Source organism: Carcharhinus amblyrhynchos, chromosome 7 (assembly GCF_965287045.1).
Source record: "Carcharhinus amblyrhynchos chromosome 7, sCarAmb.v2.hapA, whole genome shotgun sequence".
Classification (NCBI taxonomy): Eukaryota; Metazoa; Chordata; class Chondrichthyes; order Carcharhiniformes; family Carcharhinidae; genus Carcharhinus; species Carcharhinus amblyrhynchos.
Window position 1 is genome coordinate 19464805 of NC_137330.1, and position 13510 is coordinate 19478314.

Below are 13510 nucleotides of genomic sequence, written 5' to 3' on the forward strand. Positions count from 1 at the left end.
GGCATGTGGTTAGCACTGCTGCCTCACAGCACCAGAGACCCAGGTTCAATTCCAACCTTGAATGTGTGTCTGTGTGGAGTTTGCACATTCTCCCCATGTATGTGTAGGTTTCCTCTGGGTACTCCAGTTTCCTCCCACACTCCAAAGATGTGCGGGTTAGGTTGATTGCCCATGTTAAATTACTCCTCAATGTTGGGGGATTAGGAGGGTAAATATGTGGGGTTAGGGGGATAGGGACTGGATGGGATTGTTGTTGGTGCAGGCTCAGTGGGCTAAACAGCCTCCTTCTGCATTGTAGGGATTCTATAACAAAAAGTTAAAAATAAATCCTTAATATCATTCAGCCAGAAATTTCTTCTTTGAGAAAACAACCAGAATCCATTTTTCTCGATTAACCAGTGACTATGCAAGTTCGAAACAGGTAATTCTCATAATATAAAATGGAGAACAGAAATACATTGATCACCAAAATGTTATGAGAGCCGAAAGGGTTAATTGTGACAGATTGATTAGAATAGGCTTGAATATTCAAGAACATCTAATAATATTCAAGGTGATCTAATTGAGGTGTTTAAAATGATTAAAGCATTTCATAAGGTAGACGGAGAGAAATTATTTCCCATGGCCGCAGAGCCCAAGCAACCTTAACATTCGAATTGGACTGTTCAAGCTGATGTCAGTAACACTTCTTCATATAAAGGCCAGCTGAAATCTGGAACTCTCCCCATTAAAAAGCTACTGAGGCTCAACTGAAAATTTCCAAACTGAACTACTATTCAGCAAGGCAATGAAGACTGCAAGAAAAACAGCAGGTTGATAGAGTTGAAATACAGATCAGCAACTATCTCCTTGAATGATACACGCTGAATGATCTCAGTACACACTGAAAATAAGAAGGACTAACTCTGCATTACCTTGATGTTTGCTGTCCAGCTTTCCTGTCCCAGATTCCAGTGCGGCTTAGTTCTGGCATACTGTGATAAACAGAACACAGAGAAAGCAGGTTAAAGATCACAAATTACAGCCTCCACTTGGATTAGGGTAAGGGGAGGATTGGGAGGGGTGATTAAGTTGACAAATTGATTCAGTAAAGCGAGTATTCACTGATGACTGAGTGAAAACAAATTAATTGTCGCAACTCATATTATAATTGTTCTTTACATGATATGAACCAATAATGAAAATTACTACACTGTTCTATCTGATGTCATTTCCTGTTGCTCCTCTCCACATCTGTATTAATGATATCATTTGGTACCATTCAGGAATTATGGATTGCCAGAGAATTACCAAATGGCATCTTTGGAATTGGAGGAGTTGAATTTAAAAATAAACTTTCGTCTCTTGCTAATTAATAGAAATGCCCTGTTGAATATCTTGGAGACAGTTGCCAATGATAGTCTGTGATTCACTGTTGCAAACGCTCTTAAACCAGGGCAGAAAAATTGATCAGATTCTCTCACCCCCAAACCCAAATTATATTCTTGGAGGGACACTGACACATATCTAAAACTAGTCATTCCACTGTTGGGTAGTTGTTCCAGGTCTCAGATTAGGTGATAAATGGACAGGGCTTCCATCTTCCTACATCGTACAACAAATAAGTGATTACAGCCAGGTTAAAAACAACATCTTTTCACAAAATGACCATTTTGCAACATTATTACTTAAATCCATGACAAAACCTGAAGAAAAAGCACAGAAGGCAAAAGGCAACAAGTCTGACTTACATGATCACAACCACAAAGTATTTTTAAAAGCATTGTTTTCCAAGTAAATAAACAATGCAGTCAAGGATGACCAAACTATAATCCTCCCCATCTCGGCTTTCTTCATGAAAAATCAAAGAAACCTTGATTGGTTTTAATGTATTTGTCATTTGCCTCATTTAAAAGCAAACTTTAAAGCCATTAGTACAAACCCAATCCTTCGCTCTCCATGGTTTACCAGCGGTTTTACTTCCACTAGGGTTACTTACAGTCTCAATGCGCTTTCCACATGCTACATAAAAGCTGACAATGCAAACTAACAGTGACCCAAGAAAAAATAATTAGTTGAGCAACCATGGGCTCCAATAACCCCACCTGGCTGAACCTGACTCACTGCGCAAGGGTCTGTCCAGCCCACACTGTCTTTCTAATGATCTGAGGCATCTCCTGTTATGGATTGGCCGAGTGACAGGAGGAACAAGAATTTAACAAGGTATGATGGAATGTGATCTGCCCAGCAACAGGTAGAAATCTGCCTACTGATTGTGGTACTCATCATTCAAATGATTTTCCCAGTTAGCAGGCATCCAGACAAAACCAGGTGTAAAACGCCCTATTAGCAGAAAACAGTTTACCTAGACAAGAGATTATCCCTTAGTATCCAAAGATGCGGAGGTTAGGTGGATTGGCCATGCTAAATGTGCAAGGTTACAGGAACAGAGCGGGTTAGGGCGGGTTGGATAAGATGTTCTTTCAAAGAGTCAGTGCAGACTTGATGAGCTGAACGCACTGTAGGGATTCATTGGTTTTATTTAATTCCAGTTTTATTCTAGCTGCACCAGAATTTGTTTCCCCTTGCTGATTTCAGTTTACCTCACCCACTAAATTGTCCCATCCACATGCCGATCTTCCATGAATAGTTTTTGACCGGATTGCTAATAGGGCACTTGAGCCAAATCTGGATACTGTTCTCATCTAACATCCACACGCATGAACTTCCAGTTGGAATAAGTGGATTATGGTAAGAATTGGGAAATCTGCAGATTGCCTTCTTTATGATGCGCCAAAATTGAGAACAGCTAATCTAACAGAGACCTTATAGAAACATAGAACAGTACAGCGCAGTACAGGCCCTTCAGCCCTCAATGTTGTACCAAGCTATATCCAAACCCAGGATCAAGCTATCCCACTCCCTGTCATTCTGGTGTGCTCCATGTGCCTATCCAATAACTGCTTGAAAGTTCCTAAAGTGTCCGACTCCACTATCACAGCAGGCAGTGTATTCCAAATCCCAACCACTCTGAGTGAAGAATCTACCTCGGACATCTTTCCTATATCTCCCACCATGAACCTTATAGTTATGCCCCCGAGTAACAGCTACATCCACCCGAGGAAACAGTCTCTGCACATCCACTCTATCTATGCCCTCATCATCTTTAAACCTCTAAACCTCTATTAAATCACCTCTCATCCCCCTCCGCTCTAAAGAGAAAAGCTCCAGCTCCCTCAACCTTTCCTCATAAGACCTACCCTCCAAACCAGGCAGCATCCTGGTAAATTTCTTCTGCACTCTCTCCAATGCTTCCACATCCTTCTTATAGTGAGGTGACCAGAACTGCACACAATATTCCAAATGTGGTCTCACCAAGGTCCGGTATAGTTGCAGCATAACCCCCACGGCTCTTAAACTCAAACTCCATTGATAAACGCTAACACGCCTTCTTCATGGCTCTATCCACTTGAGTGGCAACCTTCAGAGTTATGAACCTCAAGATCTCTCTGTTCCTCCGCATTCCTCACTGGCCTGCCATTGACCCTGTAATCAGCATTCAAATTTGTCCTACCATAATGAATCACCTCGCACTTATCAGGTTTAAGCTCTTTCTGCCACTTTTCAGCCCAGCTCTGCATCCTACCAATGTCTCTCTGCAGCCTGCAAGAGCCCTCCACCTCATCCACTACTCCACCAATTTTGGTGTCATCAGCAAATTTACTAAACCACCCTTCAGCCCCCTCTTCCAAGTCATTGATAAAAATCACAAATAGCAGAGGACCCAGCACTGACCCCTGTGGTACACCGCTGGTAACTGGCCTCCAGTCTGAAAATTTTCCTTCAACCACCTCCCTCTGTCTTCTTTGAGACAGCCAGTTACTTATCCAATTGGCTAAATTTCCTTCTATCACACACCTCCTTACCTTTCTTGTGAGCCTACCACGGGGAACCTTATCAAACACCTTACTAAAATCCATGTATACGATATCAACTGCTCTACCTTCATCTACACACTGAGTTCCTCCTCAAAGAATTCAATCAGATTTGTGAGACAGGACTTACCTCTCACGAAACCGTGGTGACTATCCCAGATTAAACTGCATCTTTCCAAATGGTCATAAATCCTATCTCTCAGGACCCTTTCCATTAACTTACTGACCACCGAAGTAAGACTAACTGGCCAATAATTACCGGGGTCATTCCCATTTCCTTTCTTGAAGAGAGGAACAACATTTGCCACTCTCCAGTACTCTGGCACAATCCCTGTGGACAGTGACGACCCAAAGATCAAAGCTAAAGGCGCCACAATCTCATCCCTTGCCTCCCAAGGAATCCTAGGATGTATCCCATCTGGCCCAGGAGACTTATCCACCCTCACGTTTTTCAAAATTGCTAATACATCTTCCCTCAGAACATCTACCTCCTCTAACCTATCAGTCTGTATCATGCACTCATCCTCAAAAACACAGCTCCTCCTTAGTGAACTTTGGAGAAAAGTATTCATTCAATGCCTCGCCTATCTCTTCTGACTCCATGCACAAGTTCCCACTACTATCCTTGACTGGCCCTAACCTCACCCTGGTCATTCTTTTATTTCTCACATAAGAATAAAAAGCCTTTGGGTTTTCCTTTATCTGACCCGCCAAGGCCAGTTGATAGTTTGTTATTGTTAAATTAACATTATGTCAAATGGATCCCTTGAAGAGTATAGACGGTGTAGGAGTAGAGTTAAGAGAGAAATGAAGAGAGCAAAAAGGAACACGAGATTGTTTTGGCAGATAAGGCAAAGGAGAATCCGAAGAGCTTTTACAAATACATAAAGGGCAAAAAAGTGACTAGGGAGAGAGTAGGAATTTTTAGGATCAACAAGGTCATCTATGTGTGGATCCACAAAGATGAGTGAGATGATAAATGAATATTTCTTATCAGTATTCACTGTTGAGAAAAGCATGGATGTTAGGGAAGTTAGGGAAATAAATAGTGATGTCTTGAGGAGTGTACGTATTACAGAGAAGGAGATGCTGGAAGTCTTAAAGCACATCAAGGTAGATAAATCCATGGGAACTAATGAAGTGTATCCCAGAACATTGTGGGAGGAAATTGCGGGTCCCCTAAGAGAGGGGGTGGTGAGGGGAGAAGGGGGCGATGGGGGGAGAGGAGAGGGCGGTGGGGGGAGGAAGGGGGTGGTAGGGGGAGGTGGGGTGGCGGGCGGGGGCAGTGGGGAAGGAAGGAGTAGTGGCAGCGGGAGGAGGGAGTGGTGGTGGGGGAGGAGGGAGTGGTGGCGGGGGTAGGAGGGAGTAGTGGCAGAGGGAGAGGGGAGTAGTGGCAGGGGAAGAAAGCAGTATTGATGGGGGAGGGAGCAGTGAAGGGGGGAGGGAGCAGCGACGGGGGAGGCATAGCGATGGGGGGAGGGGGTAGCGACGGGGGGGAGGGAGTAGCGACGGGGGGGGAGGGAGTAGCGACGGGGGGGAGGGAGTAGCGACGGGGGGGAGTAGCGACGGGGGGGGGGAGGGAGTAGCGATGGGGGAGGGAGTACCAATAGGGGGAAGGGGAAGGGGGAGGTGGCAATGGGTAGAGCAGTGATAGGAAAGAGGAGGAGTGGTGGGTGGGAGGGTGGAGTGGCATGGGAGCGGCAGGGGTGGGGGCAAGCAGCGGGGGTAGGGGACCAGTAGGGGAGAGAGGAGCAGTGAGGGAAGGGGGGAGCGGGAAGCAGAGGGATGGGGGAACAGAGGGGGAGGAAGAGCAGGGGGGAGAGGGAGCAAAAGGGAAGGGGCAGCACAGGGGGAGAGCAGCAGTGGGGGAGGGGAGCAGAAGGGAGCAGAGAGGGAGGGGGAGCAGATGGGGTGGGGGAGCAGAGCAAGAGAGGGAGCAGAGGGGGGAGCAGAGGGGAAGGGGGATCAGAGAAGGAGGGAGTAGGAGGGGAAGCAGGAGCGGAAGGGGGAGCAAAGCGAGAAGGGGAGCAAAGGGGGAGAGGTAGCAAAAGGGGGAGGGGGATCAAGAGGGGGGAGGCAGCAGAGGGGGAGGGGGAGCAGAAGACGAAGAGGAGCAGAAGGGGAGGTGCAACAGAGGGTAGGGGGAGCAGCAGGGGAGGAGGAGCAGAGGAAGGGGGTGCAGAGGAAGGGGGAGCAGTGAGGAGCAGGGGGGAGGGGGAAAGAAAGCAGAAGGGGAAAGGGAGCAGTGGGGAGGAGGAGCGTCGGGGAGCAGAGGAGGAGCGGGGAGGAGGAGCAGGGGGGAGCAGGAGCAGAAGAGGGAGAGGAGAACAAGGGGGAGTGCAGCAAGTGGGGGGAGGGGGAGCAAGATGTGCGGGTTAGGTTGATTGGCCATGCTAAGAAATTGCCCCTTAGTATCCAGGGATAAATAGGTTTGAAGGATTAGTGGGTACAATATGTAGGGATACGGGGGTGGGGCCTGGGTGGGATTGTGTTCGGTGCAGGCTCGATGGGCTGAAGGGCCTCTTTCTAAACTGTAGGATTCTATGAGTAAATGGGAGGGGTAGCAAGAGGGGGAGGGGGAGCAGAGGGGGAGGGGAACAGGAGGAAGGGGGAGTAAAGGGGGGAGGGGGAGCAGAGTGGGGAGGGGGAGTGGGAGCAGAAGGGTGCAGAGAGCAAGGGGGAGCAGAGGGGTTGGGGAGAGCAGAGGGGGAGGATGAGCAGAGGGGGAGAGGGAGCAGAGGAGGAGGGTAGCAGTAGGGGGTTGGGGAGCAAGAGGGAGGGGGAGTGCAGCAAAAGGGGAAGGGGAGCAAGAGAGGGAGGGGTAGCAAAAGGCAGAGGGGGAGCAAGAGGGGGAGGGGGAGCAGAGGGGAAGGGAGCAGAGGAGGAAGCATGGGGGGGAGGGGAGAAGAGGGGAGGGTGAGCAGAAGAGAGCAGAGAGAGAGGGGGTTGGGGAGCCAAGTGGGAGGAGGAGCAGAGGGGGAGTGGAGCAGAGGGGGGAGGGGGAGCAGAGGAGGAAGACGAACAGAGGGGCGCGGGAGCAGGAGGGGGAGCAAGGGGGAAGGGGAGTGCAGCAAAAGGGGGAGCAAGAGAGGGAGGGGTAGCAAGAGGGGGAGTGGGAGCAAGAGGGGAAGGGGGAGCAGAAAGGGAGGGGGACCTGAGGTGAAGGGGTAGCAGAGGGGAAGGGACCAGGGGGAAGGGGAGAAGAGGGGAAGGGGAGCAGAAGGGAGCAGAGAGGGAGGGGGCAGAGGGGAGTCGGGGAGCAGAGGGGGAGGGAGAGCAGACGGGTGGAGGTGCAGAGGGGGAGATGGGGCAGAGGGGGAGGGAGAGCGGAGGGGGAGGGGGATAAGAGGGATAGGGGGAGCAGAAGGGCAAGGAGCGGGGGGATCGAGGGTGAGGGGGAGCAGAAGGGGAGGGGTAGAAGAAGGGAGGGAGCAGAGGGGGGCAGGGGGAGGGGCAGAAGAGGGGAGGGGGCAGAGGGGGGCAGGGGGAGGGAGAGCAGAGGGGGAGAGGGAGCAAAGGCAGTAGGGGAGCTGAAGCAGAAGAGAGCAGAGGGGGAAGGGGAAGCAAAAGGGCAGGGGAACAGAGGGGGAGGGGTACAGAGGGGGAAGGGGAGCAGAGGACGGAGCAGAGGGGTGGAGGGGAGGGGGAGCAAGGGGGAGGGTAACATAGGGGGAGTGGGAGTAGAGGGGGAGGGGGATGTAGCTATTACTAGGGGGCATAACTATAAGGTTCATGGTGGGAGATATAGGAGGGATGTCTGAGGTAGCTTCTTCACCCAGAGAGTGGTTGGAATACACTGCCTGCTGTGATAGTGGACTTGGACACTTTAGGAACTTTCAAGCGGTTATTGGATAGACACATGGAGCACTCCAGAATGATAGGGAATGGGATAGCTTGATCTTGGATTTCGACATAGCTCAGCACAACATCGAGGGCCAAAGGGCCTGTACTGTGCTATACTGTTCCATGTTCGATGTAATCCTGATGAAACGTATCCCAGGACGTTATGGGAGGCTAGGGAGAAAATTGCGGGTCCCCTAACAGAGATATTTGAATCAGGCAACATCCTGGTAAATCTTTTCTGTACCCTCTCCAAAGCCTCCACATCCTTCTGGTAGCGATCAGAATTGAACACTATATTCCAAGTGCGGCCCAACTAAGGTTCTACAAAGCTGCAACATGACTTGCTAATTTTTAAACTCAATACCCCAGCCAATGAAGGCAAGCATGCTGTGTGCCTTCTTAGCAACCTTCTCCACCTGCATTGCCAGTTTCAGTGACCTGTGTACCTGTACACCCAGATCCCTTTGCCTATCAATACTCTAAAGGGATCTGCCATTTACTTTATATTTCCTATCTGTGTTATACTTCCAAAATACATTACCTTACATTTGTCCGGATTAAACTCCATCTGCCACTTCTCTGCCCAAGTCTCCAACTGATCTATATCATGCTGTATCCTCTGATGGTCCTCATCACCATCCGCAAATCCACCAAACTTTGTGTCATCCACAAACTTACTAATCAATCCAATTACATTTTCTTCCAAATCATTTATATACATTACAAACAGCAAAGGTCTCAGCACTGATCCCTCAAGAATACCACTTGTCACAGCCCTCCATTTAGAAACACACCCTTCCACTGCTACCTCTGCTTTTTTGACTGAGCCAGTTTTGCATCCACCTTGCCAGCTAACCTCTGATCCCATGCAACTTCACCTTCTTCTCCAGTCTGCCATGAGGGGCCTTGTCAAAGGCCTTACTAAAGTCCATGTTGACACATCCACTGTCCTTCCCTCTTCAATCATCTTCGTCATTCCCTTGAAAAACTCGATCAAGTTTGAGAGACACAACCTCCCCTTCACAAAATCATGTTGCCTTTCACTAATGCATCCACATATCTCCAAGTGGAAATAAATCCTAGCTCGAAGAATCCTCTCCAAAAATTTTGCTACCACTGATGTAAGGCTCACCGGCCTGTAATTACCTGGATTATTCTTCTCTACCCATGCATGAAGTAAAATACTATATAGAATTTTGCAGAGGAGAAAACATTGGAAGAGAACCAAATAGAAAACAAAGAGAAGCATCCCAAGTTATGGACCACCAAAAGACAAACTACACAAAGAGAAATGGACAATGGAGTAAATTTTTCTTTGGTGATAAGCGTCAGATAATGAAGCTCCATCACTCAGGTACTGGGACACTGAATACAAATCAGCTCTTACTTTCTCATCACCTTCTTCAATTACCCGCTACAAGAATGATTTTCTCCATTGTTGCAGCATGGCAGCACAGTAGTTAGTACTGCTGTCTCACAGCGCCAGGGATCTGGGTTCGATTCCCAGTTTGGATCACTGTCTGTGTGGAGTTTGCATGTTCGCCTCATGTCTGCATGAGTTTCCTCCGGATGCTCCGATTTCCTCCCACAGTCTGAAAGATGTGCTGGTTAGTTGCATTGTCAATGCTAAATTCTCCGTTAGTATACCCAAACAGGCGCGGAGCACGGCGACTAGGGGATTTTCCCAATAACTTCACTGCAGTGCTAACGTAAACCTACTTGTGACACTAATAAACTTAAAACTTCAGATATTTTGGCCTGATTAAATTTCATTTTGATTTTACAGTAGGTCAGAACTAATATTAGCCTTGAGAATGTGTTATTTAAAATTGTTTGATGCATAGCACAAAAATCAGATTCGAGGTACATAAAATCAGGTTACTAAAAAAAACATTTACAGGAATCTGAGATTAAAGGCCACTGCATAGGCCACAGTTCCCATTGAGAAAGGTGCCAGAAAACATTTCATTGAGAGGTGAAGGGGAGCTGTGCTTATTCCTCATGTGGTGAAGCAAAGATGGATTTCATGTTTTGGATTGATTTTTGGAACGTGCAGCAAAATAAAACAAAGTCTGGACAATTTTGTCATGGACACTCTGACCCCTCCTAGAAAAAACAAATGGTCAGATTTCATTACTAATATTGGGACTGGTCGTGTGTACTGGTCAATTTAATTTAATGCTTTTTTTAAAAAATTTGGGTCGACGCACATGATGAAATCACAGGGTACACTGATTTGATTTAATGGCTGTGCCCTATGCGATGAAATTAATTAATATAGAACCTTTGATTAAAATATTGATAACAGAATAGGTGGTAAGCATCAGATAATGAAGCTATGTCACCTCGGTACTGGGACTCTTAAGATAGACCAGCTTTTACATCAGTCCTCACTTCCCCATCACCTGCTTCAAGAGGTTTAATTATGTTTTTGCTTTTTGGATTCTATGATAATCTGCATTCAATATTCAAATCAGCAGAAACGAAAAGGAAGTCAATATCAGAAAGGTGTGAAATTTAATTTTCAAACTGGGTCTGATGGTGAAATTCCCTTTTTATATCATAAAATGGGACATTTAAAAAGCTGTATGTAAACTGGGAGCATTATTGCTATGGTTCATTCTGAAAGTATTGGAAATATCTTGGAACATACTATTCCAACTAAATACATGTAACTGTTCCAATTGAGCCTGCGTACACTGTTTTACATAAACTTTCACAGACCTTTTCATTAACCAGTACCTGTCATCCTCTGGAGGGGCATGCTAGATGTGAATCCTGGGCTAGCAAGTCGCTTGCTATCTATGGCGTGAAACCAATGAAACAGGAAGATACATAGACAGGTTAAGCAGAGACTGGGAGACAGGAGCTGCTATAAGTGGCTTAGCAGTAGATGGCTGACCAGGAGTGTACCCCAGTGTCTAAACAGATGGAACAGGTAGACTAATTTAATGTAGCTCTCAGAATGATAATGCTTCACATGTGAGAATGATCCAGAGCTGGAGAATGGTGATGGCAAATCAACAGTCAAAGTTTCAGTACATAGTTGGGGGGAAACCTTGTAAGTTATATATATCTGATGCTGTTTCTCTAATCTGTGTTATCCCTTCCTATGTGCGAAATGACTTACCTTGATCGATCTGTGTGTTTCCCACTGCACAGGCACAATGTTGCTTGTCTCATATATGGTGAGGCCACCTATTAAACTCCTTCTATGGCCTTGTCTCTTTACAGACCAAGCATAAAGCATGTTAGCATTCTGGTCTAATGAACACAGAATCATGTAGGTTGGTGCATCCTACCAGTCAGCAATTAAGGAGACCTGTGCATTTTTTTTTGAAGGTTTTACTAGTGTTATCTGAGGTGGAATTAACATCCCACACCTGTTCAGTGGCACACGTCACACTTGAGAGTTTCTAATCTTTTAAGTCCAAAGATGTGCAGAATTAGGTGGATTGGTCATGTTAAATTGATCCTAGTGTTGAGGGATTAGCAGGGAAAATGTGTGGAGATACAGGAATACGGCCTGGATGGGATTGTTGTCGATACAGGCTTGATAGACCAAATGTGTCCTTCTGTACAGTAGGGATTCTATGAAATCAATTTGTCAGCACATCCTCAGGATAATCTCATTTCAGATAAATGATCTGTGCATATGCCATTGCTGTCACCATTGCAAATCAGTTCTGTGATGCTGGTGAACTCAAAAGAAACGAAGTGAGTTTGAAATGTGGTAAGGAAATGTTGAAATCTTTCTGAATATAGACATTTAAATGGAGTAACAAATTGACAATGAATATTTTTCTTTATCAGAAGCAAGCAAGTTAGATAGGTGAGTTTAAGAAGCTGTGCTTATAGACAGAGCATGCAACAAAGAGAGTGGCAGTTTGGCAAGTGGGGGATTTTGGTAAGTGGGGGACTTAGGTGAACTGAGGGAGGGAGGTAGGTGTGCTTTTCTTTTTCAGAAGAAGAGATTAAGTGAAAAATAACACAAAGATTTTGTGTGTGGCAGATATTAGGTGTGGCAGCACCCGATTGGGCTTAATCGATCAGGGTGATCAAGTCCTGATCTATTGATTGGCAATGGCCAAAAGGAGCATGAAACCCAACGGGGTATAAAGGATGCTGCGCAACCAAGAATCTCTCTCTCTCTGACCCCATGAATGAGCTACAACGATGGTGAACATTGCCAGCGACGACCAGCACGAGGAAAGCCACCACATCTAAGAAGAAAGGAAGGAAGACCAGAGCCAGAGTGCCAGACCAGACTACGCAGAAGACGACCGAGACCAATGCACAGATAAAGGCCAATATCTGCTTTGGTACTTACCAGTCATGCAAAGTTAGGTTAAGGTCTTATATTGGACTTTGTAGGATAACTTATTGTTGGTTGGGTGGATGATTATTGATTGTGTGTCTTAAATAAATATTGGTTGTACTAACAAGACGTCTACTCGCAGTTATTTGTCCATCTTATAAGGATTAAAACAGCCTATGCGGCAGGCACAACATCTCGTAGTACTTGACTTTTCTACCCTAGGAAGGAGTATCTGACTATTCACTCTGTCCAGGCCACTCGTAATCTTGTAAACCTCTATCAAGTCACTCCTCAACCTTGATCGTTCCAGTGAGGACAAACTGAGTTTATCCAAGCTCTCCTCATAGCTAATACCTTTCAGACCAGACAACATCCTGGTAATCCTCTCCTGTACACTCTCCAAAGCACCCACATCCCTCTGGCAGTGTAGCAATGAGAATTGGACACAATATTCTAAATGAGATATAACTAAGGTTCTGTACAGCTGCAGCATGACCTGCCAATGTTTATACTCAATGCCCCGATCAATGAAGGCAAGCATGCTATACGGTTTCTTGACTATCTTAGCCACCTGCGTTGCCATTTTCAGTGATTGGTGGACAGGTACATCTAGATCACTTTGCCTATCAATACTCCTAAGATTTTCCCACTTACTGTACAATTCCTTCATGCATTGAATGGGCGGCATGGTAGCACAGTAGTTAGCACTGCTGCTTCACAGCTCCAGGGTCCTGGGTTCAATTCCTGGCTTGGGTCACTGTCTGTGTGGAGTTTGCACATTGTCTGTGTGGGCTTCCTCTGGGTGCTCTGGTTTCCTCCCACAGTCCAAAGATGCGTGGGTTAGGTTGACTGGCCATGCTAAAATTGCCCCTTAGTGTCCTGGGATGCTTAGGTTAGAGGGATTAGTGGGTAAAATATTTGGGGATGTGGGGTAGGGCCTGGGTGGGATTGTGGTCAATGCAGACTCAATGGGCTGAAGGGCCTCTTTTTGCACGGTAGGGATTTACGAATCTTCCAAAATGCATGATCTCATATTTGTCTGGATTAAATTCCATTTGAAATTTCATCGCCCAAGTCTCCAACCGAACTGTCTCCTCCTACAACCCTCTTCACTTTCCACAACTCCACCAATTTTTGTGTCATCTGCGAATTTATTAATCAGACCAGCCACATTTTCCTCCAAATCATTTATATATACAATAAACAATAAAGTTCCAGAACCAATCCTTGTGGAACACCACAGCATGTAGTAATCTCTGGATTCACTCCAGCGTCACATGCCAGTGAATACAGAAAGGGGAGGTTAGTTCAGATGAATATATGACTGGGCAGATGGTGCAAGAGCGAGATTTCTGGGACATTGGGACCATTTTTGTGGATGGTAGAACCTGTACAATGGATGCGGGATGCACCTGAACCAAAATGGAACAGATAC

The 13510-nt window shown here is 46.4% G+C and overlaps 1 protein-coding gene across 23 annotated transcripts in view; it reads right to left on the reverse strand.

Moving 5' to 3' along the window:
* Positions 1-13510, reverse strand: part of LOC145344815 (regulating synaptic membrane exocytosis protein 1-like) — a 743305-nt gene that overhangs the window by 153811 nt on the left and 575984 nt on the right. For all 23 annotated transcript variants that reach the window (XM_080191997.1, XM_080192005.1, XM_080191995.1 and 20 more), the window contains one exon: positions 915-974. In XM_080191997.1, coding sequence (XP_080048123.1) covers positions 915-974 — 60 coding nt within the window. The remainder of the gene's footprint in view (positions 1-914; positions 975-13510) is intronic.